The 27,884-nt window shown below is 40.4% G+C and overlaps 1 protein-coding gene across 3 annotated transcripts in view; it reads left to right on the top strand.

Annotated features, from left to right (window-relative positions):
- Positions 1-21,710, top strand: part of LOC116712856 (attractin-like protein 1) — a 191,756-nt gene extending 170,046 nt beyond the window's left edge. For 2 of the 3 annotated variants that reach the window (XM_032552698.1, XM_032552696.1), the window contains 2 exons: positions 6,964-7,025; positions 21,557-21,710. In XM_032552698.1, the coding sequence (XP_032408589.1) occupies positions 6,964-7,025; positions 21,557-21,695 (201 nt within the window). In that variant the 3' untranslated portion in view covers positions 21,696-21,710. Of the gene's footprint in view, positions 1-6,963; positions 7,026-7,101; positions 7,535-21,556 lie in introns of those variants that run through there. The other variant, XM_032552697.1, reaches the window with a different exon arrangement.
- The last annotated feature ends 6,174 nt before the right edge of the window (positions 21,711-27,884 follow it).

The raw sequence follows: 27,884 nt of genomic DNA on the forward strand, positions 1-27,884 counted from the left end.
TTAAAAAGCCAAACATGGTTTATTCCTCGTCTCTTATTCGCTGCAGATTGAGGCTGGAGTGTTTTTCAGTCACCTGTTTAAAGCAGCTGAGTTCCTCTAACACACATGGAGCAGCTGGACTCATTTCCATAGCATGTAGGTAGAGGCAGCTCTTGGCAACTGGCTCCCTTTGGTCATTAGGTCCTCATGAATATGCAGCGTGTTGTAACCACACTTTTCATTTGTTAACATGCAAACATGGACGCCATGTGCTCGATAAAACATCTTTGACTTATAACGGGCTTTAAGAAGTATTAATAATCCTTGAACTTTTTCACATTTTGCTACTTCACAACCGGCTCTGGTTTTATGGGAGTTTTGTGCCTCCAAAGATGCAAGTGTAATAATGTTGCCAAAAACTGACAAAGAATTAGCAAATGGTTTTTAAATATAGGGCTAAGAACAAGTGGAGGTTTTAGTTTTTCTTTTTCATTACATAACTGGATTTCTTTATGTAATTAAAATTTTAAATAAAATTTTATTTTATTTATTAATTTTATTTATTTATTTAAATATTTGGGCTGGACAGTGGCGCAGTTGGTAGCACTGTTGCCTTGCAGCAAGAAGGTCCTGGGTTCGATTCCCGGCCCGGGGTCTTTCTGCATGGAGTTTGCATGTTCTCCCTGTACATTCGTGGGTTCTCTCCAGGTACTCCGGCTTCCTCCCACAGTCCAAAAACATGACTGTTAGGTTAATTGATCTATCTAAATTCTCCCTAGAGGTGAGTGTGTGTGTGTGTGTAAATGGTTGTTTGTCCTGTATGTCTTTGTGTTGCCCTGCGACAGACTGGCGACCTGTCCAGGGTGACCCCGCCTCCTGCCCGGAACGTAGCTGGAGATAGACACCAGCAACCCTCCTGACCCCATTAGGGACAAGGGTGAACAGAAAATGGATGGATGGATGGATATTTAAAATTTGTCTTTACATCTAATTTTATTATTAGGTGAGAGACTATGTACTTTTTTTAATTTACATAATTTTTCACTAATAACATCCAATTGAAGAAAATGTAAGTATTGTCTTTAAATTCAGTTGAAATACTTTATTGTCCCAGAGTGCCAATTCATTTGCAGCAGGGTCTACAAGATACACTTATAAAAATACCAAAAATAAATAAAGAAATAAAATTAAAAAAAGATGATCTCTTATAGCTCCATCGGTGATCTTTGGTACAGACAATAAGGGCGACCATTGACCTCTTCTTACTTATCATGATAAGGTTACCAAACCACCACACCATTTCAAAATTCAAAACAGATTCAATGAGATAAAAACGAGACATTTGTAAAAGACATTGATCAACATAAAAATCATTCAATTTCCTTTAAAAAACCCCCCCAAAAGCTGCCTTTCTTACAGACAGAATCAATGTTGGCCTCAAAAGTTAGCTTATTGTCCAACACAGGGGCCAAATATCTATACTGGCAATCTTTTGACAAATATTTTCTCTTTCTTTATTTTAAAACCTGAACATTATTATTATTATTATTATTATTATTATTATTATTATTATTATTTGTCTTTTCTGCCAGTACTAACATCCGATTGATGATCATGTGACTCATATGATGAAATAAAATATTTGCATTGCATTTTTGCAAAATACACTAATATGATTGATACGGTGAAAGAACCATCTCGTGCTAGTGCAAAAAATGTTTTCTAAAAAAAAATTATTTTTTTTATTGGCAGATTTCCATCAAGATTTATTTTTAGAATGTCAAATTGCGCGATTTTAAAATCAATGGAAACATTGTTTAGGTCATGTTTGCAAGCGTATTAGTACTATTCCTGCAGTGCTCTCCTGTAAGGTGGTTTAAAAAAATAGGTTGGTAAGGTTTTATTGTTTTATTAAAAAGAGGTTTAGAAACAGGAGTGTTTTGGGTATTTCCTTGCTAATAATGTGGTCCTTCAACGAGCCAGTCCCTTTTTGTTCTGAACTTCTGTCCCAGAGTAAACCAGTAAACCTCAGCATTTGAGCTGGTAATTGCTCAGGAGGTTCAGTAAGACCCACTGAACATGGGAAAGAGCACACATCTGGTTCAGATGGATGAATAAACTCCCAATGCTTTGGTCCGTCCTTAGTCACTGCTTAGCTTTAGTGTCTTTTACCTGCTCTGTGGCTTACAGGATCTTTGCCTCCTTCCTTTTTATCTGTTTGTTGCTCTCTTCTTCTTTCCTTTCTTTATTGATTAGCCAAGCACTTTCTTTCATTCTGGGCTTTAACAAGCAGCTCTTAGTTCAGGGTTAGAGAAATAAAAGGCAGCCCGCTGCTGTCACTGCTCCTAAGCTTGTCCCCAGAGGGCTACCGTAGGCTTCCATAATGACTGTGCTGTAGATGCAGGGTCCTTGGAGTCCTCTTTAAATCATTGCTGTCATACTCATCTTTTACCTCTGTCTCTCACTCCTTCCTCCTCACCCTCCCTGTGCTCTCTGCTGTGGTAATTACAACACAAGTTTAAGGAAGGAGTGGAGGAGGAAAAAAAAACCTCTCCCTGAACCAGTCAGTTGACCCCTGATCTCAAAACAATTACACTCTATTGTTCTTCTGTTTGTGCTCTGCAGTAGAGGTTATTGCTGTGTTTATATATGAGAGTTTGAGAATTCCCATCTGTTGTGATTTTGTTGTATCACTGTTCGTCCTTACGGCATTTTCTCAGGGGTGGTAGTTGTGTGTGTGTTTCACACCCAGCTCTTATTCACCAGAATAGTTCAGGTCTGGACTGAGGAGGCCTCCTCTGCACTTCAGGACTGCTTTGAGCATACAGACTGGAGTGTGTTCAGGGACGGCGCAGACTTGGAGGAATACTCATCGTCCGTTCTGTCCTATGTTCAGTTCTGCACCGACGCTGTCCTCCCTGTTAAGACCATAAAAGTGTTTCCAAACCAGAAACCATGGCTGGACAGCACAGTACGGGCCCTGCTGAAAGCACGGGATGCTGCCTACAGGTCTGGAGACAGGTTGGCTTATAGCAGGGCCCGGTCGGAACTGAAAAAAGGTATTAAGCAGGCCAAGCTCCAGTACAAACAGCAGATTGAGGAACATTTCATCAACAACAACCCCCGAAGCATGTGGAGAGGCATCAGAACCATGACGGACTACAAACACAGCACTCAGCTGACTAGCCGCGACCCCACCCTGCCTGACACCTTAAACAGTTTCTTTGCCCGCTTTGACACGGCGGGCAGCAGAGAAGCCGTACATTTACCCCAACTGGAAGAGCAGCACCAGCCCCTCGTCCTACAGGAGCATCAGGTGACGTCCACCCTCAGGAGGATCAACACCCACAAAGCTACAGGACCGGACAAGGTGTCAGGCCAGACGCTGAAAACCTGCGCCGACCAGCTGGCAGGAGTGTTTCTGGACATTTTCAATCTGTCCCTGCAGCTCGCCATGGTTCCTGAGTGCCTCAAGTCTTCCACCATCATCCCTGTACCGAAGAAGAGGTCCATCACCAGCCTGAACGATTACCGGCCTGTCACTCTGACCCCGGTGATCATGAAGTGCTTTGAGAGGATTCTTCTGAGGTACATCAGAGACTTCATCCCCGCAAACCTGGACAGCCTTCAGTTCGCCTACAGAGCGAACCGGTCAACAGAGGATGCCGTCTCCATCACTCTGCACACAGCCCTGACCCATCTGCAGCATCCCAACACCTACGTCAGGATGCTATTTGTAGACTTCAGCTCAGCATTTAACACCGTCATCCCAGACAAGCTGGTTCTGAAACTACTCGAGGTGGGGCTGCCCGCTTCACTGTGCCACTGGATCAGAGACTTCCTCACCAACAGGCCTCAGGTGGTGAGAATAAGTGGCTCAACATCGTCCCCACTGGTCCTCAACACAGGCACGCCGCAGGGCTGTGTGCTCAGCCCAGCTCTCTTCACCCTGTTTACACACGACTGCGTGGCCATCCACCCCACCAACACAGTCGTGAAGTACGCGGACGACACAACAGTAGTGGGTCTCATTTCAGACAACAACGAGACCCACTACAGAGAGGAGATTCTGCAGCTCACTCAGTGGTGTTCAGCCAACAACTTGGTGCTGAACACAGGGAAGACCAAGGAGGTCATTGTGGACTACAGAAGGTCCAGGAGGACGGATCACACTCCCCTTCTCATAGATGGAGAAGTGGTGGAATGTGTGGACAACACCAAGTTCCTGGGCCTCCACATCACGTCTGACCTCTCCTGGAACACAAACACCTCCCACCTGGTGAAGAAAGCACAACAAAGGCTCTTCTTCCTCAGGAAACTGAGACGGGCTGGACTTTCCTCACGGCTGCTCGTGAACTTTTACAGGGCGATGATCGAGAGCATCCTCTGCCTCAACATGACTGTGTGGTATGGTAGCTGCACAGCACTGGAGAGGAAACAACTGACACGGGTGGTGAGAACAGCACAAGGCATTGTGGGATGCCCCCTCCCAGACCTGAACTCCATTTACACAGACCGGGTCAAGAAGAGAGCTGGATCCATAGCCATGGATTCCAGCCACCCGGGCCACAGACTGTTTGTGCCGCTGCCATCAGGCAAGCGGTACAGGAATATACGGACTACAACAAATAGACTGAGAAACAGTTTCTTCCCAACAGCCGTCAGAGCCATTACTCCCTGCCGCCCCCCCCCTCCCACACATATCATAACCTCGCAGTCACACATACATATCCCCCACCCCCACAAAGCCATATTGTTCTGCACTTTGCACTGTCACATCATCTGTACTTTGCCATAATTGGACCTGCTGCTACTTCTTTGGTGTGGTTGAGTGCCTTTAGTTAATTTAGTTGTATATATTGTTATTATTATTATTGTGTGTTTGCTTATTTTTACTGTATATATTTGACCTTTTGCACGGGAGCTGCAATGGAAATTTCGTTGAATTCTGTTCAATGACAATAAATGCTATCTAATCTAATCTAATCTTTCTCTGATTATAATAATGAACTCTTCATTTAATAGCTGTGCATGCTTTTGCCTCAACTGAACTTCTATAATGTCTTTAAAGTCATTTCCAATGTTAAATTACCGATCTGAAATGAAACGCATTAGGTAACTTGTCCATGGGTGTGGCTTCAACAGACAACCCCAACCAACCTCACAGCTTTTAGTTACTTAAGGGGCATTAGCGTGATGTGCATGTTTTTCTTTCTTTAGATTTTTCTTTTCAATAAAGTTCTTGGTGTGCTTCTTTTGACTTCTTTACCTCAATCTAAAAGGCTGTATGTGTTTTTATTTTTATTTTTCATAGTATCATTTTATAACACAATCAGGTAATTATGTTACCTCCACTTGCTATTTAAATGCTGCATATACATTAAATGTGACTTAAAAGACATTGGACTTTGTAATTTAACATTTTGAAATTGGACCTCTGTCTCTTTAAGAATTCCTGCTCTTTCTGAAGCTCCACCTTCAGGAATTCATGCAGCATGGCTCCTCTATTAACCCTTTAACATTTTACCAGTGTTTCACTGAGAAGTATTAGTTTGGTAAATGCTTCTGGCTAGTCTGAAGGAGCTGAGTGGGTGAATCATGAGGAGGGCTGCTCTGTGAGGCGGATGCTTGGAAAGTGCAGCTCCTCCTCATTATGATGTAAAACTCAATAAAGCACTGTCCCTTTAAAATGGCTTCACTGTTGTGGTTTGCAGCACACAGTGATAATGGCCATGTGCCGTTTTCACTCTTTTTCAGGTTTTTTTTTTGTTTAGAATATTTTGATTCTTTTTTTCTCTCAAAACTCTGTGGTTGTAGGTTTAAAACCCAGGAAAAATCTCAGTTTTTCGAGATGTCTAGAATATTGGAAACAGGGCCTCTGACTGGACTATGTTTAAATGCCACTGTTTATCCAGATTTAAAATACTACTTCAGAAATTTGTAATTTACCAACAAAGGAATATCGTGAAGCCAGAGTTTATGTTTTCCCACCCTGTGAGTGTAACTATTTTTTCAAGGTAGAGTGGCTCTGAATTGACCTCATTAAATAAAGACACACTGCGTCCTCTTCGCTGTTGAACCTGAACAGAAACATGTCATGTTTGATCAGATTACACATTAATAGCATACTAATAATGTTGTTTTTATCTGTACTTGTGGTAAACATGTAGGTAAAGGTCTGAGTTTGTTTTCGTGTTTGTGGCTCTGCAGTGGTGAAGAGAAAGGGGCGTGGCCTAAACAGCTTATTGATTATAGTTGTGTTTAACGACTGCAGATGCTGTAAATTGAAATGATGGCTTTTGGCTGGAGTTGTAGTTCCACTGAAAAATGTGTGGAAGAGGAAAAAAACAAGAAATTTGAAAATTGCTTTGTTCCATGCAAATGTTGGAACAGGAAATGTTAATTTCCTTTAAATATACTGAATGTGTTGGTTTTTTGTTGAGTGACAGTTTATAATGTTTGAATTTTATCTTGCGAGAGCTCATCATACCTCCGTACACTTTCAGGGTGGAATGATGGAAATTGCTGCATTGGAGGTCTGGATGCACAGCCAGCCTCTTTTTCTTTTTTTCTTTTTTTTTTCCCGTATTAATGCAGGGTCTCTGTGGACCAGAATCAGCTTTTCTGCAGCTTTTTCACTGTCAGGCCATTTTACCTGCTGAACAAATGCTGGCAAACCTCTTAAGCCCGCTCTGCCTCATTCTTTTCCTCTCCTCCCTTTACAAGGAGTCTCAGAGGATTCACCAAAGACAAAGAAGTGTTGGATTATTAAGGTTAATTGTAAATGTTTCACCGTGTTAAACATGTTTTAAATCCACTGCTTCAAGTTGTGAAGTCAGTCATTAGTAAATATGTTGACTTTGGGCTTTCTGAGAATGTGTAAATTAGAAATAAACACTGGAAAGCATCATGAATAGAAAGTAAAATAACATTTTACTAGTTAAGTGTATTGACTGTATTCCTTTTCCATCTTGTTTCCAATAGATCGCTTTCTCCCAGCACAACAGCATCATGGACCTGGTGCAGTTCTTCGTTACCTTCTTCAGGTAAGCCTTGTTATGTGGGCATGAGAACCTCTGCAGAGCATCCAGTGTCACCTCGTTGAACTGTGCTGCTCAACAGTTCAGGTCCCAGAGGCTCGCAAAGTGTTGGGGGGATGACCTGAGCTCACAGGGTTACAGCTGCCTCAGGCAAGATGGGAGAAACCCTCGACTGTGTTGGTGGAGTCCACTTCTGCTCAATGGCAGCAAGATAGGAACGAGATGATGGGAGAGAACGACAATATGGAGCTGAATAAAACGTGGCTGGGTTGAGTCTGAACAGAATCAGGACTTTGGATCTAATACTAATACTGAGCTGTTGATTAAAGTACACCAAGTGAAGTGTGTATGATGATGCATCAGTTTAACAAGTGCGATTTTTGTTCAAGTTTCAAAACTGACCTTATGCATCCTTTACCAGAACATCTTATATTACCCCGTAGTAGAATGTCAGGTTGGAAAACAGTGAGCACAACATTTTAAAGTTTGTAAAATAAAGATTCAGGTCCATACTAGAGGTTGCACAATGTCATATTTTTTAAAGTTGAGTCCACAATTAGTCGCTGTGACGTCATAGAAACAGGAGAAAATGCTTCACAGCAACTTTCAGGCTTTTATAGCTATATTCACAGCAAACATTGACAAGAGATAACTTAGACAGAAGTCTGTTATGCAGAATGATCTCAGCGCATATTTGTGAGGTGGAAAAAACTGAAAAAAATCAGAGATGTGATATATTCAGCCCCCTTTTATTTTAATACCTCTAAATAAAATCAGGCGCAAACAATCGCCTTCAAAAACCAATGAATGAAATAGTTAAATAACAAAAAAGAGTCTGAATATGTAGGTTTATCTCAGTTATGGAAAGCAGATGCTGGTCAGTGAGAAATCATATACTCAGAGGAAAAGCAGACTGTGCACCGCAGCCTGGCTTCCTCCTAAAAAAAAAAACCATTTTCCACAAGATTAACAAGATTACCCCAGTTGTGCATGTTGGAACATCATATACTAAACTTATTGTGAACTGATCCCGTTTGATTCCAGTTAAATTGAGTTCACCCGCCTGCAGCTCCTCTTCCTCGATGTGCATCAGGCTCCTCCAGTGACTCCCAGCAGCTGATCTTTGACTTTACTGGATGAAGCGACATGCAGACAGCGGCGGGGTTAGACACTGTCATATCCTCACAATGCAGTTTGAAATTTAAAATGTTGTCAGACAGAGTTTCTATAAAAGAGTAAAGCTGCCAGATTAGAAGCTGCAAGGCACAGGCTGATGATGATCCGTTTGTTGGATGAAAAGGAACCAAAATGTTTGAACATTCACACATATTATGGTAGCTTTAGACTGAGCTTGCAGGACCTCTGAAATTACTCACACATTGTTTATACAATTGAAACTATCTGACAAACTCATTTAACTCCTTGTCTCTCATCTTTTTGGTGCCACCCAAGCTGAGTTGTGGTGCCATGTACGTTCTGCATCAATTTTTATTTTTTTTTAGCACGAGCTGAATTTTTAGATCACAGAGCATATTTGCTTCCAATAGAATACTGACACTGGTGAATGAAGGACGACTGAGGCCTTCAGTCTGTAGTTCAAGTTAAAATGAACAGAAACATAATAGGTGCAACATTATTTGTAATGTTAAGTAAATGCTGGGTTCTTACTGTCTGCTTGATTCAAAATGTTATAAAGAACATAAAGGGCTTGTCTTAGTGAAAAATAAAAACTTCCAACATTTTACAAGTCAAACTCTGTTTGCATAGATATTAAAAAAATGGCTCATGTTCTTGGTATCCACTACTTTTAGGGCATAAAAGCAGCAAGTCCGCAGCCTGTCCGAAGTACCGGAATGACATCTTAATTGAATAAACAGAGTTTGACAGAATTCATATCATTCTTCCTAAAAGCAAAACATAAGTGCCGGTCCCTTCATGTGACACAACGTTTATTAGGGAAGCTGAGGAATGTGACTCATCAATGATTAAATTGTGGCTCTGTGACACAATTTAATTTGAGCGGTTAGAGTCCAATTCAAAGCAACGTCTCCACAAAGCGTCCTTATTACTGATAGGATGAGACTCGCTGGTGTTTGAGCTCACAGCCATGCAGACTGACACCGGATCTAAAGAGACATTTTTTGGGGGAAAGAAGTCTTCAGGTGAAATCCTGCCATTCAGCCAGAACGCCTGACAAAGTGTGTGTTTGTCTCTGCGTGCGTGTGCGTGTGGATGTGTTTGTCCATGCGTGTCCTCCTCGCTGTCTTCACGGCTAACTGTCTGTCACTGTGCAGCCATTGGAGTATGTGTGAGCCATTTTATTGCCCAGGGATCTGCGTCCGGACATCCGTGACCTTTAGGTCTGCGTACTGGGGGCGGGTGATGTCATCAGTATGGGACATCTTTGCTGTTTGCCGGGAAAGTTTGGTGTGTGTATGAGTCACTTCCCTGTTTGAGTTTTCTTTTCTACGCTGCACCAGATTCCCAGTAAGAAAAGGTTAAGCTCTCTGACTTCTGGTCTTTTCTAAGTTTAGTTTTAATCATTGCTCTTTTTTATAATTTTATATGCATTTATTTGTTTTAATTACATGTCCTGATATTGACTATATACATAGTCATTTGCTGACATTTTACCACCAGTGTCACAGGCAATACAGTGACTGTAAAAGGAATGTGATCTCCACTTTTTAGGGGGTGAATATTTAAAAAATCATTTATTTTTTTGTTACACATCATCACCGTCCTAAAATAAAGGACTGTGATGTTTTTTCTTTTTTTATTTTTGCCAAAATCAACTTTGGTTTAAAAAAATAAATAAATAAAAAATATTTAATTGTCTTTAAAAAAAAAACAAGAAATCAGTTTCTTTTGCTTTAAGGACTTTTTTGTAATTTATTTTGTCAAAAAATGTACAATTTTGCAATGACATGGTAAATGATCCAAGGAAGTGAATACATTTTGTAGACACATTAGCTTCTCTCATTCAAAACTGTAACTGCTTTTCTTCACTATCAGAAAGTGAAGTAAGTCTGAAATGTTGGCTGAGAAGCTGCTCATTTAGACGTGTTTGTTGTCACTTTTAAGCTGCTCTGATGTTGGTGTTCCTCTGTAATAACTTCCTGAGCATCACAGTGATTAGCTAAGGGTTAAAGTCAGGAATTGGTTTTAATTGGATTACTGGATGTGTGAAGCAACAATTCAAGGCTGTTTGTCATGAGTCCTACTCTACCCACATGAGAAATTCAGTGAACATATATGTTGCCTAATTGGTATCTGAAGATTTCCCGACTTTGGCTGGAAGTTAAACGTTGACAGGTTGTGTACTTTTGAAGGGAAGCCGGTAAATTTTTGGACTCTGGTCGATTTGCTTCTCCGTTGGGAAAGAGAAAAGCTGATTGCTAATCAGACGAGTGAGGACTGGAAGTAATTGGACAGAGCTGAACTGCAGTGTCACCAATTAGAATTCGGGGCCGTGGAGAAGAAAGATATAAATGCAATATAATTACAGCCATTTTGCCTTTTTCCTTCCTTCGTTAGAAATGGGAATATGCATGGAGAATGTTTAGGGGAGGATAAAACATACAGTAAGGGGAGGAGAGTTCACGAAACTTTAGGACAGGAAACACACAGGCCCAATTCTACAAGACATTTCAAAGTTAAACTATTACTACAGCCCAGCACTTCACTCTATTTATCTTCTTTAAATGTTGCCATCGTATAGGAAGGCTCTAAATTGTACTGTAAAAGTTTCTTGTACTTCAGGAGGTAAAGCTCTCATAGGATGGTGCTATTTTTGCAGATCATTTGCTTAAACAGGATTTGTGTATTGGAGCAAGATGGAGGCGCATAATTTCTGCATTATTAAACAACTTGATGTTTTTTTAACAAAAGCAAACAGATTAACTGTAAGCAACAAAGCTCTGTTGACCAGAACTATTCACATAAAGAGCATTGACGGCATTAATATTAAGGAGCCCTGTTCCTCACGCCTCGGACAGTGGCTGTCCTGAATTCTTGAACATAATATATCTTGTTTTTTCTTGTCAGTATAGATTGATTTATTTGTTTAAAAGGTTCTCACTATCCTTTTTTATTTGATCAAATATGCTTTTTTTGTCATCTCCTGCTGTTTGGCCTACTCTGTTGTCTGAATCAGAAGCAGTATGGCAGGCCAGTAACTCACTAAAATCAATTATTCAATGGGAATTATATCTCATTCTCTGCCTTTTTTTCAGGAAGTTATTTCTCCGTCCACAAAACATTTTATTAGAGCTAACAATGTTAATATTTGTATAATTTTTAGAGTTAAATATTATGAATTAGTTCACTTTGAAATGCAAATGTATTCTACTTTGAATATATTGGAACCTATGGAGACCATTAGATTCAGAACATAATAATGGATTTGATCACCCTGGATTCGACTTAGAGTTCATTCACACAGCCCAGTTCAGTCAAACTCTGGTTCATTTGCCTATAAAGTCCAGTTCATTTGGGACCAAACACGTGAACAGTGGTTCGTCTACAAACCTCCGCCTCGGTTCAGTTGAAGTGAACTCTGGTTCATTTTGATTGCATATGTGAACACCAAGCGGACCGGAGACCACTCCAAAAGCAGGAAGCGAACTACAATGCAGGGCATTCTGGGTAAATACAACCAAAACAAATGCAAGAGTTTAGCGCTAATGGGAGAAATGACTCCTTCTCTTTTCTCAAAGACAAAAGAAAAATCCTACAACATCAAAATCTGACATTACATTAGCCACACCAGAGGAGACAAGACCCTGGACCATGTCTACTCCAATCTGGCTGGAGCCTACAATGTGACACCCCTCCCCAACATTGGACAATCAGACCATCTCTCCCTGTTCCTCACGCCTCGGTACTTACCACTCATCCAACGTGTGAAACCTACCGTGAGGACAGTAAAGGTGTGGCCAGAGGGCTCAGACGCTGTGCTCCAGGACCGGTTCAGGAATACAGATTGGACTATTTTCCACCATACAGACTTGGATCAGTATGCGTCATCTGTACTGAACCATATTTCCACCACCATAGAACGTGTCACCACCTGCAAACGCATTACCATGTACCCCAACCAGAAACCCTGGATGAACCGAGACGTTCGTCTCCTGCTGAAGGCCCGCAACATCGCCTTCAGGTCAGGGGATGCACAGACTTACAGTGCAACCAGGGCTGAGCTGAAGAGGGGAATCAAGAAGGCCAAACACCACTACAAAAGGAAGGTGGAGGATCATTTTTCTAACGCCAACCCCCGACGTATGTGGCAAGGCCTTCAGATTCTCACAGACTACAAGAACCCCAATACCACCCCCGCTTCTACTGATGTCTCCTTCCTCAACGAACTTAACAACTTCTATGCTCGTTTTGAGAGAGGGAATACCACAACTGCAACCAAAGCAGCTACCACCCCAGGTCAACAGCCATTGACTTTCCTCCCCACTGACGTAGGAGCGGCTCTGAGCAGGATTAAATCCCACAAGGCTGCGGGTACTGATGGCATACCTGGACGTGTCCTCAGAACGTGCTCTGGGGAGCTGGCAGGAGTGCTGACGGACATCTTCAACCTGTCCCTGGCCCGCGCTGTGGTACTGACCTGCTTCAAGTCTACCTCCATCGTCCCAATCCCCAAGAATCCCAACCCAACCAGACTCAATGACTACCGCCCGGTAGCCCTTACCCCCATCATTGCCAAGTGCTTGGAGCGGCTGGTTCTAGCACACCTCAGATCCTGTCTCCCCCCCACACTAGACCCCCACCAATTTGCATACAGGCAGAACAGGAGCACAGAGGATGCAGTCTCTATACCGCTGCACTCTGTCCTTTCTCACCTGGACAGTAAGAACACTTACGCCAGACTGCTGTTCTTAGATTTTAGTTCAGCATTCAACACTGTCATCCCATCACAACTCATTACCAAACTCACAGACCTCGGCATCAGTCCACTCATGTGTAACTGGTTGCTCGACTTCCTGACCATTCGACCTCAACATGTCCGGCTGGACAACCACTTCTCATCCACCATCATCATAAACACCGGAGTGCCACAAGGCTGTGTGATGAGTCCCTTCCTCTACTCCCTCTTCACCTACGACTGCAGACCTGTCCATGGCTCTAACGCCATCATCAAGTTCGCAGACGACACCACGGTGATCGGCCTCATCAGAGATAATGACGAGGCCGCTTACAGGGAGGAGGTAGACCGTCTGGCTGAGTGGTGCGACAAAAACAACCTGCAGCTGAACACCGAGAAGACCAAGGAGCTTATCGTGGACTTCAGGAGGAACGCTGACCCACATCCACCCATCCACATTAAGGGGACAGTGGTGGAGCGTGTGGACACCTTTAAGTTCCTGGGAGTCCACATCTCCGAGGACCTGACTTGGACGACCAGCTGCTCCAAACTCATTAAGAAGGCGCATCAGCGCCTCTTCTTCAAGAGGACCCTGAGGAAGAATCACCTGTCCTCAGAGATCCTCACGAACTTCTACCGCTGCACCATTGAGAGCATCCTCACCAACTGTATTACAGCTTGGTACGGGAACTGCTCTGTCTCCGACCGGCAGGCGCTGCAGAGGGTGGTGAAAACTGCCCAGTATATCGCCGGGGCACCGCTCCCTGCCATCAAGGACATCTACAGGAAGCGGTGTTTGAAAAGGGCCGGGAAAATCACAAAGGACTCCACTCACCCAGCACACACACTCTTTTCCCTCCTGCCCTCTGGGAGGCGTTACATAAGCCTACGGACCAGAACCAGCAGGCACCGGAACAGCTTCTTTCCCACAGCTGTCACGCTTTTGAACGCCTCCTGACATAAAACATAAACTATAAGGACTGTACTCCCCTATCCTCTCATACAACAATAACACATGGACTATCCTCACACACACACACATCATGGACTGTTTTCTTCACACACACATACAACCTGTAAATTTTATCTGCCATTATTTATCTATAATCCATTCCCTAACATTCTTGTATATTCTGTATAATCTGTATAATCTGTGCATATAGCTCCCATATTTATATTTATACACACTATCTATATCTCTTGCTATAACTCCTTATAGTCCATACATACATAGTCTTGTACATCTGTAAATAAATATTTATATCTCGTAGAGCACTTCTGAATAGATGCAAACTACATCTCGTTGCTTGTACTGTGACAGTGCAATGACAATAAAGTTGAATTCTATTCTATTCTACTCCGTTGTTGTTTACATTTTGTGAAGAAGGAAGTTGCACTCATATCTTCTTCAGGGGTTTTTGTGTGCTTTCCTTCAGTGGTTCTTGGTACAGCGCCACCACAGGCGAGGAAGGGAAATATCTTTTTCAAATGATTTGGTTCATTTGATATAGTGCAGTGTGAAAGCAAACCACACCAAGTGAAAATGTAACAAATGTTGTAATTTTGGTCCCCAATTGAATCTACCAGACCATCAGGTGTGAAAACAGCCTTAAAGCTTTCAAACTGAAGTAACTGTCAGGCCCAGATGAGACTGTTGCACATGGGATACAGATTCTGTGGATTAACGTTTGTGATATAAAAACAGTGAAGAAAGAAGGTCATGTTTAAGTTTGAACACAGCACACCCGTCCTATTTTACACAAATCTAGGCTAGATTTTTGACAAAATTAGTGAAATCAATTTTAATTAAATCCTTTACATGAGGATAAAAATTCTAAATTAGTGCAGTGGCTTTTTGTGCTGCAAAAATTCCCCAGATGTTTACCACTTGTTGAAGAAAGTTTTAGTTCCTAGCAAAGCTTGGTAGGTATATCATAAGGAGTTCAGATATGCAGAAAAAATCCCTCTGTTGCCACCTTAATTTGGGAATTTTACCGGCAGAGCAGAACACGGTTCAGCAGAAATATGTTTTGCTTCCCACAGTTAGAAGCCTCACCTCAGTTTGTTTCTGAAGCCAGAGTTGATTTGCTGCCTCTGCAGATAGAAAGCTGTTTCTGATCATGGGCTATTTGTGGCCGATGTTCAACGAATAGCTTATTGATTTTAGCTTGCCTGCTGGTGTTAAGCTGTTTCATGGTGCTCTCCTTCATATCTGTTTATGTCTGTCGCAGGAAGCAGTTACTGTTTTCTGTAGTTGTTAGCTGAAGGCAAGTTGCATCAGTTAAGAGCAGACAGACACACTAATGCAAAGGCTCTTCTAAGTTCATACACTCTGAATCACAAGACTGGATATTACTTAAATGGGGTAATGTCTGTTGTTCAAATGCTAACAAGGCTAATTAAACAGCCTAGCTAACATAGGAGATGAATGACTTTGCCACGATAGTTCTGTAAATAGAAGAGGATACTTCATGCTCACGTCTACCTTCTAGTCAAGAGATTTCCAAGAAATTTTAAATTTGTTTTAAATTACTTACCTCAAGCCAGGTACAAACTTCTTCTGTTGCCTGCTGTAGCCAATAGCAACCTGCTGTAGCCATTAGCAGCTACAATAGAATGACCAGACGTCCCCGATTTCCAGGGACAGTCCTCGTTTTAGACAACCTGTCCCCGGCTAAAGCTGTCCCCGGAAATGTCCCCGATTTTGCGTTTCATGAATGACATTTATTTTTTATGTGTGTTGTGTGTGTGTTTAAGCTGTTATTATGGTAACCGAAAATATAAAGTACGAATTAGCATGTTACGCACAACAACAGCTGTTACTGTAGCTGATGGTTGGCGGTGTTGTCACACAGCGCAAAAGAGCAGAGCGAGTCGCCTTTAAAAAAAAAAAAAATTGAAAGAGCAGAGAGTAGAAGACAGTGCGTGCTACTCACCGCTGACTGGGAAGTAGCTCGCGCTGTCCTGGGATGGTATTGACTTACATTGCTTGGACTGGGCTGATCATTGCTGTCAAAAAGGTTTGATTCACGGTAAAAATAACGCTAAAACAAATTAGGGATACCATCCATCCTGTAAAATATGAAATCGTCCTCTATTTGGAAGTTATATGTCAATCCGATATGGGATACGATTTGTTCTGTATTTCATAAATCAATCAATCAATCAATCAAATTTTATTTGTATAGCACATTTCAGCATCAAGGCATTTCAAAGTGCTTTACATCATTACAAACACAGAAACACAATGCGAGATAGAATCAACAATCAAAACACAGCACAAATGCCCATGGTTAGACACATCTGTCACACACAGACATCGAATCTAAATGTAATGGCAAGGAACAAAACAGAGGAAATATTAAGACAAAGAAAATTGTCATGGCAAGAGGTCCTAAACACTGTCAAGGGACTGCTAATAAGATAGATTTTATCTTTAATATATAAGATACATTTTATCTTGAGAATTGTTGTTAAGGTGCCGTTCGATAATATATACAGCTGAAGTTATCCTAATAAAATCAAAGCCATCAATCCATCCATTTTCTTCCACTTTATCCGGGGTCGGGTCGCGGGGGTAGCAGCTTCAGAAGGGAGGCCCAGACTTCCCTCTCCCCAGCCACTTGTTCCAGCTCCTCTGGGGGAATCCCAAGGTGTTCCCAGGCCAGCCGAGAGACATAGTCCCTCCAGCGTGTCCTGGGTCTTCCCTGGGGCCCCCTCCAGTGGGACGTGCCCAGAACACCTCACCAGGGAGGCGTCCAGGAGGCATCCTGACCAGATGCCCGAGCCACCTCACCTGGCTCCTCTCGATGTGAAGGAGCAGCGGCTCTACTCTGAGCCCCTCCCGGATGACTGAGCTTCTCACCCTATCTCTAAGGGAGAGCCCAGCCACCCTATGGAGAAAACCCATTTCGGCCGCTTGTATCCGCGATCTTGTTCTTTCGGTCATGACCCAAAGCTCATGACCATAGATGAGGGTGGGAACTTAGATCGGCCGGTAAATCAAGAGCTTCACTTTTTGACTCAGCTCTCTCTTCACCACGACAGACCAGTACAGGGCCCGCTTCACGGCAGACGCTGCGCCAATCCGCCTGTCGATCTCTTCTCCCCTCTTCCCTCATTTGTGAACAAGATCCCGAGATACTTGAACTCCTCCACTTGGGGCAGGACACCCCCCTGCTGTTACACCAGATTTTTATTGTCAGACTGCAATGGACAGGTCGCCAATCCATCGCAGTCCATTTAATTTTAATGAATGTATTTCTATTTATCCCCAAGCTGAAAATGTCCCCAGACAGAAATCTGGTCACCTTAAGCTACAGCAACTGCTTCAGATTGGTCCCAGAGTAATGATGTCACATGGTCATTTTTCTATCTTTTTTTTTTAGTTTTAGGCTCTGAAATAAAATTGTGTTTGTTTATATAGTTATTTTACTTCCTAAAACTAGTTGCTTACTACTTACTGTGGATGTTGTACTTCAACATCCTCAGTTTGTTTAACCAGCCTGATTGCTCTTACTTGTAGCTGAACAACCTTAGAAACTGTGACTGTAATGTGGTTCAGCTAAATGTTAACAAACCCACCGGAATCTCTTCATTTTTTTTCCATTCTCCTCCCTAATGCCTCTGTAATGACAACAATTAGCCACTCTGCTCCATTGGTTTGATGTCCTAAGCTCAGGTCTTATAACCCCATAATGGAGAGCTGAGGTAAGACAGTGAAAGGGGTGAATAATCGGCCTGATCAGGTTTAAGTCCTGTCCACTGGAGGGTAGTCAGAAAGTCAAGATAGAGGATTGTTGCAGTGGATTCTTTTTAAATCTTTAATTGTTCTGGGAATAATCCATATAACAGGTGCCTATGTTAAGCCAAATAAGACAATATGTTGGCATATACTGGAAGAATTGCTCTTTAATATTTTATTTGATCAATATTGCTTTTGAGCAATCTGAAACAAATGCAGACAATGTTAAGAGCTTCTCAGACAACATGGCATAAAAAAATGCATAAACATTAATGCAATCTATTACAATATGTAAATACCATGTTATACTCCTGCATTTATCTGTTGTCATGTCATTGATTAAATATTTGGATAAATCCAGTAAACAACTGATATTTCCAATGGTCAGACATTTGTATAATTGCATTTATTAATATTTGTTAGCCTACTTATCTATGGTAGCATTAGCATTTAGTTAATGCTGGCTAAAAATACAACTGCTGTATATAAATGTTTCAGCTAAATGCTGACTGTAGCAATTAATTAATACTAATGTCAGGATTTAGCTAAAACATTTCTATATTTGTATTTCTTATTAGCATGTAACTGCTAATGTTACCATAAACTTGCTAACATAGTGGATAGCGTTAATGTGACTTGTTTATTAACATGTTAAAAGATATGTTCCTTCAATAAAAGTTAGTTATCACTGTTGTCTTCGAAACTAATGCAGACACTGATGAACCAACGCTCTGTTTGTCAGAGTCTCATTCAGCAATGCTCCACGTGCTCTTCTCACGTGTCAGAGTACACCACCACATCATCCAAGTAGACTGCATAACCAGCCATTGAGTGGCTGGTTATGCTTTTCTCTAGTTTTCGCTTTACTGTGTCGCACCCGTAGCTGTTTCAGTACCTGACTGAACAAATGTGATTAACAGTTTGTTCCTTGGTCAGACTGTATTACGTTAGGAATGCTGAACACCGAAAAGAACTGAGTAAGCGCATGTACAACTGACCTAGCAGTTATTGTGCATAATGAATTAGCTGCTAGATAACGTGTAGTTTGACACATCACAGTGAGCAGATATGATGACCCAGCCTTTGAGCGAGGTAACAGGCCCACGGAGTCGATCATTAAATGCTCAAATGGCTCAGATGCTGCAATAATTGGACTTAAAGGGAACAGTTTCAAAACCTGATTGGGCTTGGAAATGAGCTGACACGGCCAGAAAAATTGTTCAGTCACTAAACAGTCACTAAAACAGAACCAACACTGATACACAATCCCCAAAAACACTTCACTCACTTGTACAATGGACCAATCTACCAAACATGCCACGGCTACCCATGTTGTAACATCCGTACCACAGACTGGTTCCCACACCAGGTCAAGCGAATGACGCACCCCACGCCGTCTGGCTTAAGCTCCGGCTCCACCTCTGGATCTTGTTCTGGATAAGGTCTCTGGCTCTCATCTGCCATGAATGGAATGAAAGCTCCTTATATATGGTTCAGGTGGACACGTGACCTTAAGCGCCTCCCATCTCCAAGACATTCATTGAAGAACAGTTAGCAGGCCACAATGTAACACAGCAGGAGGGTGAGGGGGGACGTCATAGTGTCCATCTCTAACTAGCAAGTTGCTAATGTGGTAGATGTTTGTAATTAATAGCTAACATGCTAATGTCACCAGTAAAATCTAACAAAATATTTGTAATATCCTAATAGCTAGCATAGGTAAAGATGCTAGCAAAACGGCTTGTTATATCTACATTTGTCAACAAGCGACTACCTTGTTAGTATGTTTTAATCTTTTAACTTTATAGTCTTGAAGGATTTTCATTTGGATTTCCCGAGCTCAGCCCTTTACCTTTTTAATTTATGATACATTTATACATACATAAATTGGTAACTTATAACAGTTGTAAGTCCTGCCATGAAGGGAAACCATGTTGGGATTCTTGAACCAATCGATTTTCCTACAGCAGCAGCTGCAGTCAGTGTATTGTCCTCGTCACCAGAGGGAGATTTCATTTCCTGGTTCACTGACGTCGACAACGGAGTGAAGAAGCCCTGGCTGCTGCCTCCTCGGCGCACTGACTCTGAGAAAATGTCAGGCTCATTACAGATCCAGTACCCTTAACAAAACTGCCATCTCCATTCTGAGACGTCGGAGGAAGCATGCGCACAGCAACTGACACTATTTCCCTCAACTGGATGAAGAGGAGAATTGTCCCAGAGCTGCTGCCCTCAGCAGTTTCTTAAGCACTTCCTATTGTTAGAACTTTGGGTGCGCTTGTTTTGAGTTTTTGTCAGAAGTTGTGGTGTGAGAAAGGGTCTTTGTTTGGCCCAATAACTTAGCCCTCCAGAAACTGAACTTTAAAACAGTGTGTGCGGGGGTGTGCAGGCGTGTGCATGTGCGTGGGTGAACAGGAAGGCTTGTTCTTTGTTGGAGTGCATCATGTTGCTGGTTGACCTCTCTCTACTCTTTGCTGTCCTGTAAACCCCCTAACTGCCTGCGGTCACTGCGGTTTTATGTATCGCTCAGATTTCTGGAGAATTTTTCTCCTCTTGTTCAAATTTGCTGGAGTCGGTGGCTAAATAACTGAACATTCAGCTCTGCCACCATACATTTCTCTGCATTGTTTTTTTGCTGCAGCAAAGGCTGCTAAAAGCAGGAAACACATACTGTTTGAAAATTTGTCATTTGCAGTGTACAGTTATATAATGCCGCATAAAAAGCATAATGACATTTCCAAAAGAAAAAAAAATGATAATGCAAGCAACATCATTTTAGTTGTCATGGTATTTAGTTTGCAACATTTCACAGAAACAAGCTCCACATGTCCAATGTTCAAAACATACATTACACATTTTTTAAGGTAAAATAATTAGATACAAGGCTAAAGAAATTGGCTATGGAAGAGTAAATTTCCACCAAAAAACTTGCAGAAATCTAAATTAATTACATGTATTTACAAGACAGTACTTGGACATTCTCTGATGTTGAAAAGATATCAGTTTGTAAAACATAAATTACACTTTTTCACAGTAAAAGGCATAAATTTACAATATGAAAACACATATATTCTCTGACATTGTAAAGTCAGAACCTTGTAAGAAAAAAAGCGAAAGTTTTCTAAGATTATAATTATTTTTCGTGTATTCTGGACTTCGTTCGAGGCGATCATGGTGACTTTGCACATGGGAGATGTTGTTATGAACCAGGAAAAAGCTCAGATCTGTCATGTAAAGTTTGGAAAATGTCCAGATTCTCATCTTCCAAATTTACCTCTTAAGCCTCAGAGGACGTCTGTCACTAGTCGCAAATGTCTGACTTTATAGTCTCGGAAAATTCATAAATTAAATATCATAAACTTATCCCTTCAGTCATGAAAAATTTCTCTAGTTATTTGTGAAGTTAATGTTAAAATGTTCAAGTTGGTGAAAATGAATACTCTGTTATAGTAACAAGAATATATTGAAGTAACGAGAACCGTATTAAAATTGCTGTTAAACATGTTAAGTCATTTGAACATGTGTATTAAAAAAGATAGAAAGCATGGAAGAAGATATAAATGATCTGTGTTCCTATCAACATCATTATGAGCAATTTTTAAGCTTTTGACAAGTTTTAATTGGACTTAGGTTATATAAGTTATACTTTAAGTCACTGAATGTTCCTTGTTAACAATGTACAACCTTTTAGTTAACTTTACAAAAATCTTTTTGTGAATTTCAGATATTTTTGAGCTAAAACATTTACTGAATATTTTTTATTTTTTCCTTCATATAGTTCTTCTTGGAATACATCCTTACTACCCTATTCTACGCTGCAAAAGAAATTTAAATTTTTATTATTTTCACATAAACCAATCTGAGTAATTATAGCAACCAACAATAATTTAACTAATTGCACCACTTTCCTCTCTCCAGCTGTTTCCTGTCGTTGCTGCTGGTTGCTGCTGTGGTTTGGAAAATTAAGCAGACCTGTTGGGCTTCCCGGCGTAGAGAGGTAGGTCACGCCCATTCCTGTGTGTTACCAGTCTGTGTTGGATTGTCGAACTGTGTGTAGGGGTGTGGGGGTCTGTGTGTGTGTGTTTGATGCAGCTGATACACTACTCCATTACTCGCAATTTGTGAAGGGTGCGTTAATGTCACGAGTTCCCAAAAAAGGGAAAAGAAATGTCTGCCTAATGAGCGTTGCCATGACAGTAAACAAGGCCATTCCCCTTAATTAGTACTCCTCATGAACCAATTAACTCAGATGAAGTGATGCTAAACGAAGTGGAATGGAGTGATATATCACTTAAAGCATCAACAGATGCTGCATCGCTTCAGATTTAGTCTTGACCCTCCCAGGCATGCAGACACACACACACACACACCCCCGCACGCCGACATGCACACACACTCCCAGACGTAAAGGAACACAAACAGTGAAATTTACCCCCAAATCAATTAATCAGTTTTGTTTCAGCATATTTAATTATCAATCACAATTGATGGTTTGTTTCTAAATGTGTGATGTTCTTTTTGTTTTTCTAATTAATCATTAAGAAATAATTGTAATTCATTGACTTTTTCCCAACTTGCCCCATACGTAGCACTGACTGTTGCCACTTGAGTACTGACAACTGAAACTTTATGTTTATTAAATAACCTGTCTTTTTACACTCAATCTTTATGTTTCTTACTAGAGCAAGGTAGGTTTATTGATGTTGCCCCACTCATGTAGGAAATAATTCAAAGTGCTTTATAGGAAAATAAATAACAACAACAAAAAAATTTAAATAAAAAATGTATTTAAGTTCTCGTATTATGTGATACTCCCATAAAATATTTTATTTTATTTTATTTTATTTTTTTGAGGAAGTTTGAACAAAAATGTGACTGATTTAAACGTGGCTGAATCTCCTCTGATTCCACTCAGAGAAGAACACCAGTTTACTGTATTCTACATAAAAAAATTGCTTAATATGAGTATTGTGCATTGATTTGATTATCAAATCAAATGAAATCCATCAGATTCAAACCATAGTGGATATTTATTGTGACCTAACAGAAAACATAACATGTAAGATCTGTCATTCACTAAATACAAGCATGTTTCATTCTCACCTTTATGGTGAGAATGAAACATGCTTGTATAAATAAAGTGCTTGACTTGGAAAAAATATTACTGAAGGAAAAGCTTGAAGTTCCGGTTTTCCGTTTAACATTTTGACTCAAGCAACTCAAAAATTATGAAGTTAAATCTCAACAACTTAAGATATTTAGGAAATACATCTTATATTAACTCTCATGAACTCTTCCTTGTCCTACCAGAATGTAAAACCTGGGTTAAATGGAGTCAACTAATTTCTATTGCTACTAATATGAGGAGCTACTGTTTCTGAAATTGAGACACAAAAGTTCAGTAGAACAAGAAATAGCTCTGTCCATTCCAGACTTTTCTGTTTTTGCTGTAGATTTCTTGATTTTAGGACGCTGCCATTTGGCCTTTTTTCTGTCTCATGATTGGGAGTTATTTGTTACTCTTTGTTTTTCACTATTTTTGCCTTTTTATTAGTAACTTATCTTGATCTGTCATCTGTCTAATCTTAATAATGCTATTTTGTGATAACGATAATAGTGACATTAAGAACTATTTGATACTTTTTTTTTAAGCAGCTGTGATTGTAAAATTTGTCTTTAGGACACTAGTCACATAAGGAAATATAATTTTGATCACTAAACTGTGCATTATATTTTCATATTTATTGAGATTTATCAATGCCCTCATTGAACAAACAGTGACAAAGAATAACAACCCAGACAATATGGACATCATTAATTGGAATTTATGGTGACAACAATAAATCTAAATTCTTATGATAAGAAATTCATCACGGTCCTCGATAATGCGATTAATGCCCACCAATAACGTGATGCTTCCGGTTTTGTCACCAGTTTTCCCTCTACTCCGTTGTTTGTTTTGATTCATAGTGGAGAAACCTGAAAAGGCTGCTGCGTGAGTTACTCAATCGGCTGTTGCTAGGTAACTAAAGAGTGAGTTAGTGAATTCTGCTCACTTTGCTTAGCTAGCCCTGGGAGGTTGAGCAGCTAAAGCTTTTCTGTTGCCTACATCCCCCAGAATGCCGTGCAGTTCTGGATCAGAGTTCAAGGAAATTATTAAAAATTCCATCAAATGTGTTATCTATTGATATTGATCATGTCTATCGTGATATATATTGTTATTGATTTATTGCCTAGCCCTGCCCTTAACATAATTTACTTACACCTAGTTTGCAGTTCACTTTGTTCTACTGAGACTTTCCATTGTAAATAAACATCTGACCCAGGAATGACAGTAAATACTGCGAACATCTGGCTTTAATGTGGTGTGTTATGATAAATGGTCGCCGAGAAGATTCTTACCATATTATAAACGTAATGACTTCCTCCTCTTGTCCACTTTGTCTGCTCACAGGTGTGTTATTTCCAGAACATTGACTGATACCTGACTCGGATGTGTGTTTAGACATCTGTGAGCGGCCATCATACTGTTTGTTTAGCCTGTTTTCTTCACTCAGGAGCCGTGTTCTGCTTGTTGGCTGACTGCTCAACACTCGGCTACATTATTTATGAGCGCCGCTCTCACATCACAGCAGAGCCGCAGTGCTGCTTTTACTGCACCGTCAGTTTGTTTACATCTAAGCCCTACTTCTTTATTTTTCTGTGTTCTCTCTGAGTCACCCTCATTCGTCCGTTTCAAAAGCATCTCCAACGGCTAATATGCAGAGACTTTAAAAGCTGACTGTTTAGCCTCCACGTTTCTAATATCTGCAGTCAAATTTGAAATGAAATCATCTACGTTTTAACTGCATGATTAATTCTTCTCATTCGGTAAAGAGGAAGCAAATTGAGAGCACTCAGAATGTAATTCTTGATTTGAGGACAGCTCAAGGAATGTAGAGGAAGCTCAGATTTTGATGAGTAATGACTCTGAGCCCAACTTGGCCAAAAACATGAAGGATTCAAAATTATTCTTCTCTCATTTCAATCACCAACCATTTCTTCATAGAAACTCTGTAACAGAAGTACAGAATGTCTAACACAGATCTTTACCTTATTTACATCGGGTGTTAAACCTCTTCTTACTTTAAGAACAGAAGGCCTGTTATAAGGAAAGTGAAATGCTGCTGCATTTAATTTGTTTTTACACAAGTAGGAATTTCCAACTGAAATCAGAAAACCAATTGAGAGATTTGTGCTTTTTCTTGATCTCTGACCTGAAAATCCAATAAACACAGATTGACCCAAAGAAGACTCTGTTGCAGTGGAAGACATCCTGAATGGAACAAAGAAAACTCAACCATCAACAACTAAAGACCGGTTACCCTGAAATCCCACATCATGAAGATCCTGGAGAGACTACCTGATCTGTTCTGTGAGAAACTCTAGAAGACACAGGTGGAGCCTCAACAATCATCTGGAACTATGACTACCTCACAAACAGACCACAATTTGTGAGACTGAAGGACTGTGCGTCTAACCGGGTGGTCAGCAATACAGGAGCACCATAGGGGACTGTACTTTCTCCATTCCTTTTCAATCTCTACACTTTTCTAGCACAAGTCTAACCTCTGTCATCTCCAGAAATACTCAGATGACTCTGCATTTGTCTGGTGTATCAGAGATGGACAAGAGGCAGAGTACTGAGAGGTGGTGGACTGTGTTGTGTCATGGTGTGGGAACAATCATCTCATCCTAAATGTGAACAAAACAAAGGAGATGACTGTTGATTTCAGGAAAAACAGTGTTCGATCAAACCCTATTTCCATCATGGGAGAAGAAGTGGAGGTGGTTGAGGAAGATAAATACCTCGGTGTTCATCTGGACAACAGACTGGACTGGAAACGTAACAGTGAAACATCTATAAGAAGGAACAGAGCAGACTTTACTTCTGGAGGAAATTCAGATCCTTCAAGGTTTGCAGCAAGATCTTCTATAAGTCTGTTGTTGAGAGTGTCATCTGTTGGGGCAGCAGCATCAGAACCAGGGGCATACAAAGGCTCAACACCCTGATAAAAAAGGCTGGTTCTCTTCCGGTTCTGTCCTGGGGACAATTGTGGAATCTCTGAAGATCATGATGCAAAGAAGGATTTTACTTAAAATCAAGAAAGTTATGGACAATCCTGACCATCCTCTACATGAGAATGTATTTAGTCAGAGGTTTTGTAAGACCGCTGTGCTACAGTCTGCTACAGGAGATCCTTTCTGCCCTGCCATCCATATCTTCAACTCTTTAAGGAACCTAAAAATAATGAGTTGCAACATTTAAATGTTCTTTTTATAGCCCAATCAAGACCGGTTGTTGTAAAATTGCTGCATATATCAAAAATCACTAAAAAGAAATGTGACTTTAGAATTAGAATTAGATGTCTTGAAATTGGGCCTCTGTCTCTTTAAAAAGTTTTTCCTCTTTCTGACTCTGTGGCTTCAGCACGTCATCACAATACTGCTCCTCCATTATTCCTTTTATACCACTGTAATGTCATCTGAATTGCTAAATACCATTTAATAGCTTAATTGCTTTTTTGTTAATTTGATTCTTCATGTTAAGTCTGCAGGCATCAAATCACTGAATTATTTTATATTTCAGATTATTTTTGACTGTTCGGCTGGTTTCCTACCCAGTTGTGCAAATGCGAGAAGTGATGGTGAAAGCTCTGAGAATTAATTCTGAGATCTTTAAAAAACCAGCCTCACAGGGATCTGATTCAGTTTAGGAGTGAAGTGTTGCTAATTCTTTCTCACATGTTCAGACAGCATTTCTCCATAATCCATCTGTTCAAGTCACCAGGGTTTATCAAGACAGAAATAAAATCTTTTTGCTGTGGCATGGTGTAAAAACAACAGTATCAGTCCTGTCAGCTCAGAGGAGAGAGTTATTGGTTTTCCAGTGTAAGCTTCATTGTTCTGCCTCTGCCGGGCTCTCCAGAGAGCAGGCCTGGTGGGGAACCCAGGCAGAAGGTGAAAATGGGATTGCTTCACCGTTAATTATGGATCACAAGCAGCCATGAGACACAGAGAAAACTGCTTATTAATAGAATCACAGCTTACTGTTAATTGCTTTTCTATGTGATTTTTTTCTATATTAACAACAAGCCTTTTTCGATATGAGATCAAACAATCAAACAATTTTAATGCGGATGCATAGAGAGATCAAGAGATCTTTGACTTTCTCCAACAGGCTTCATTTTTAAAAAATCCACAAAACCTAATATTCCTACTAGCTGTGCGAATAATCATAAAGGTCAAAAGAAAACCTAAAGACTATCAAAATGAAAATAATATAATCCATTTAGCCAGTTCAATTTAAAGACATTTTTCATCATTCATGTATTTACCATATAATTCAGTCCATTGAATCAGACTCAGAGGACAACTTTGGGTCCATTCAAAACTCCACTGAAAAACATCATTGTTGAGTTAAAAAATCCTGTTATTTTTTAGACAAATTTCAAACTAAAAGCAGAGGTATATTTTAACGCTGCTACAGTTGATACAATTCCCCAAATTTTAGGTTCAAGTAGTTTGTCATTACATCAAATTGAGTTCTACTTCATATAAAATGTGTTTAACTTCTAAAAGATATATAATTTCTGTATAAAGAACTGCATTAAGTGCTTGAGCAGAAACTAAATTTTTCACATAAATACAAGCCAACTCCTGATGGAAAAAATGTATGTTATGTAGTCAGAAAAAGCAACAAGTCAAAAATTCAGAGGACAGTATCTGATTAGGATATTTGATTCAAATGAAGAACAGCAACACATGGGTGAAAGCAGAATCTGTGATTCTGTTTTTTTGCATTTGGAGTTGTTGGGATTGCTTTGTCGACTTTTAGACTTTCCCTTAATTTAAAAGATTAAGAACACAGACGTCAGGTTTGACAACCAGAGGTGTTTTGAATGGATTCTTTTCTCCACTTTTTGAATTTGCAAGATCAGATTAGGTTAACTTTCATTTTCATCTAAGTTGTAAGAGCTATTTAGTTATTTATCTATCTATTTTTGCTACAAAGAAACTACATTTTGAAACAAATCAGAAGCGTGTTCAAGTAACAAACCATGGGAAAATGTTTTGGAAAAAAGTTTGCTTTGGAAGTATGAAGGCTGAGAGACTCTTTTGACTTAGGCAGTGAAGAATTTTGTGCATTTTTTACGATCCTTCACTAAAAATAACTCCTACAAGTAGATTAATAAGACATGGTTAA

The sequence above is a fragment of the Xiphophorus hellerii genome, chromosome 22 (genome assembly GCF_003331165.1).
Source record: "Xiphophorus hellerii strain 12219 chromosome 22, Xiphophorus_hellerii-4.1, whole genome shotgun sequence".
NCBI lineage: Eukaryota > Metazoa > Chordata > Actinopteri > Cyprinodontiformes > Poeciliidae > Xiphophorus > Xiphophorus hellerii.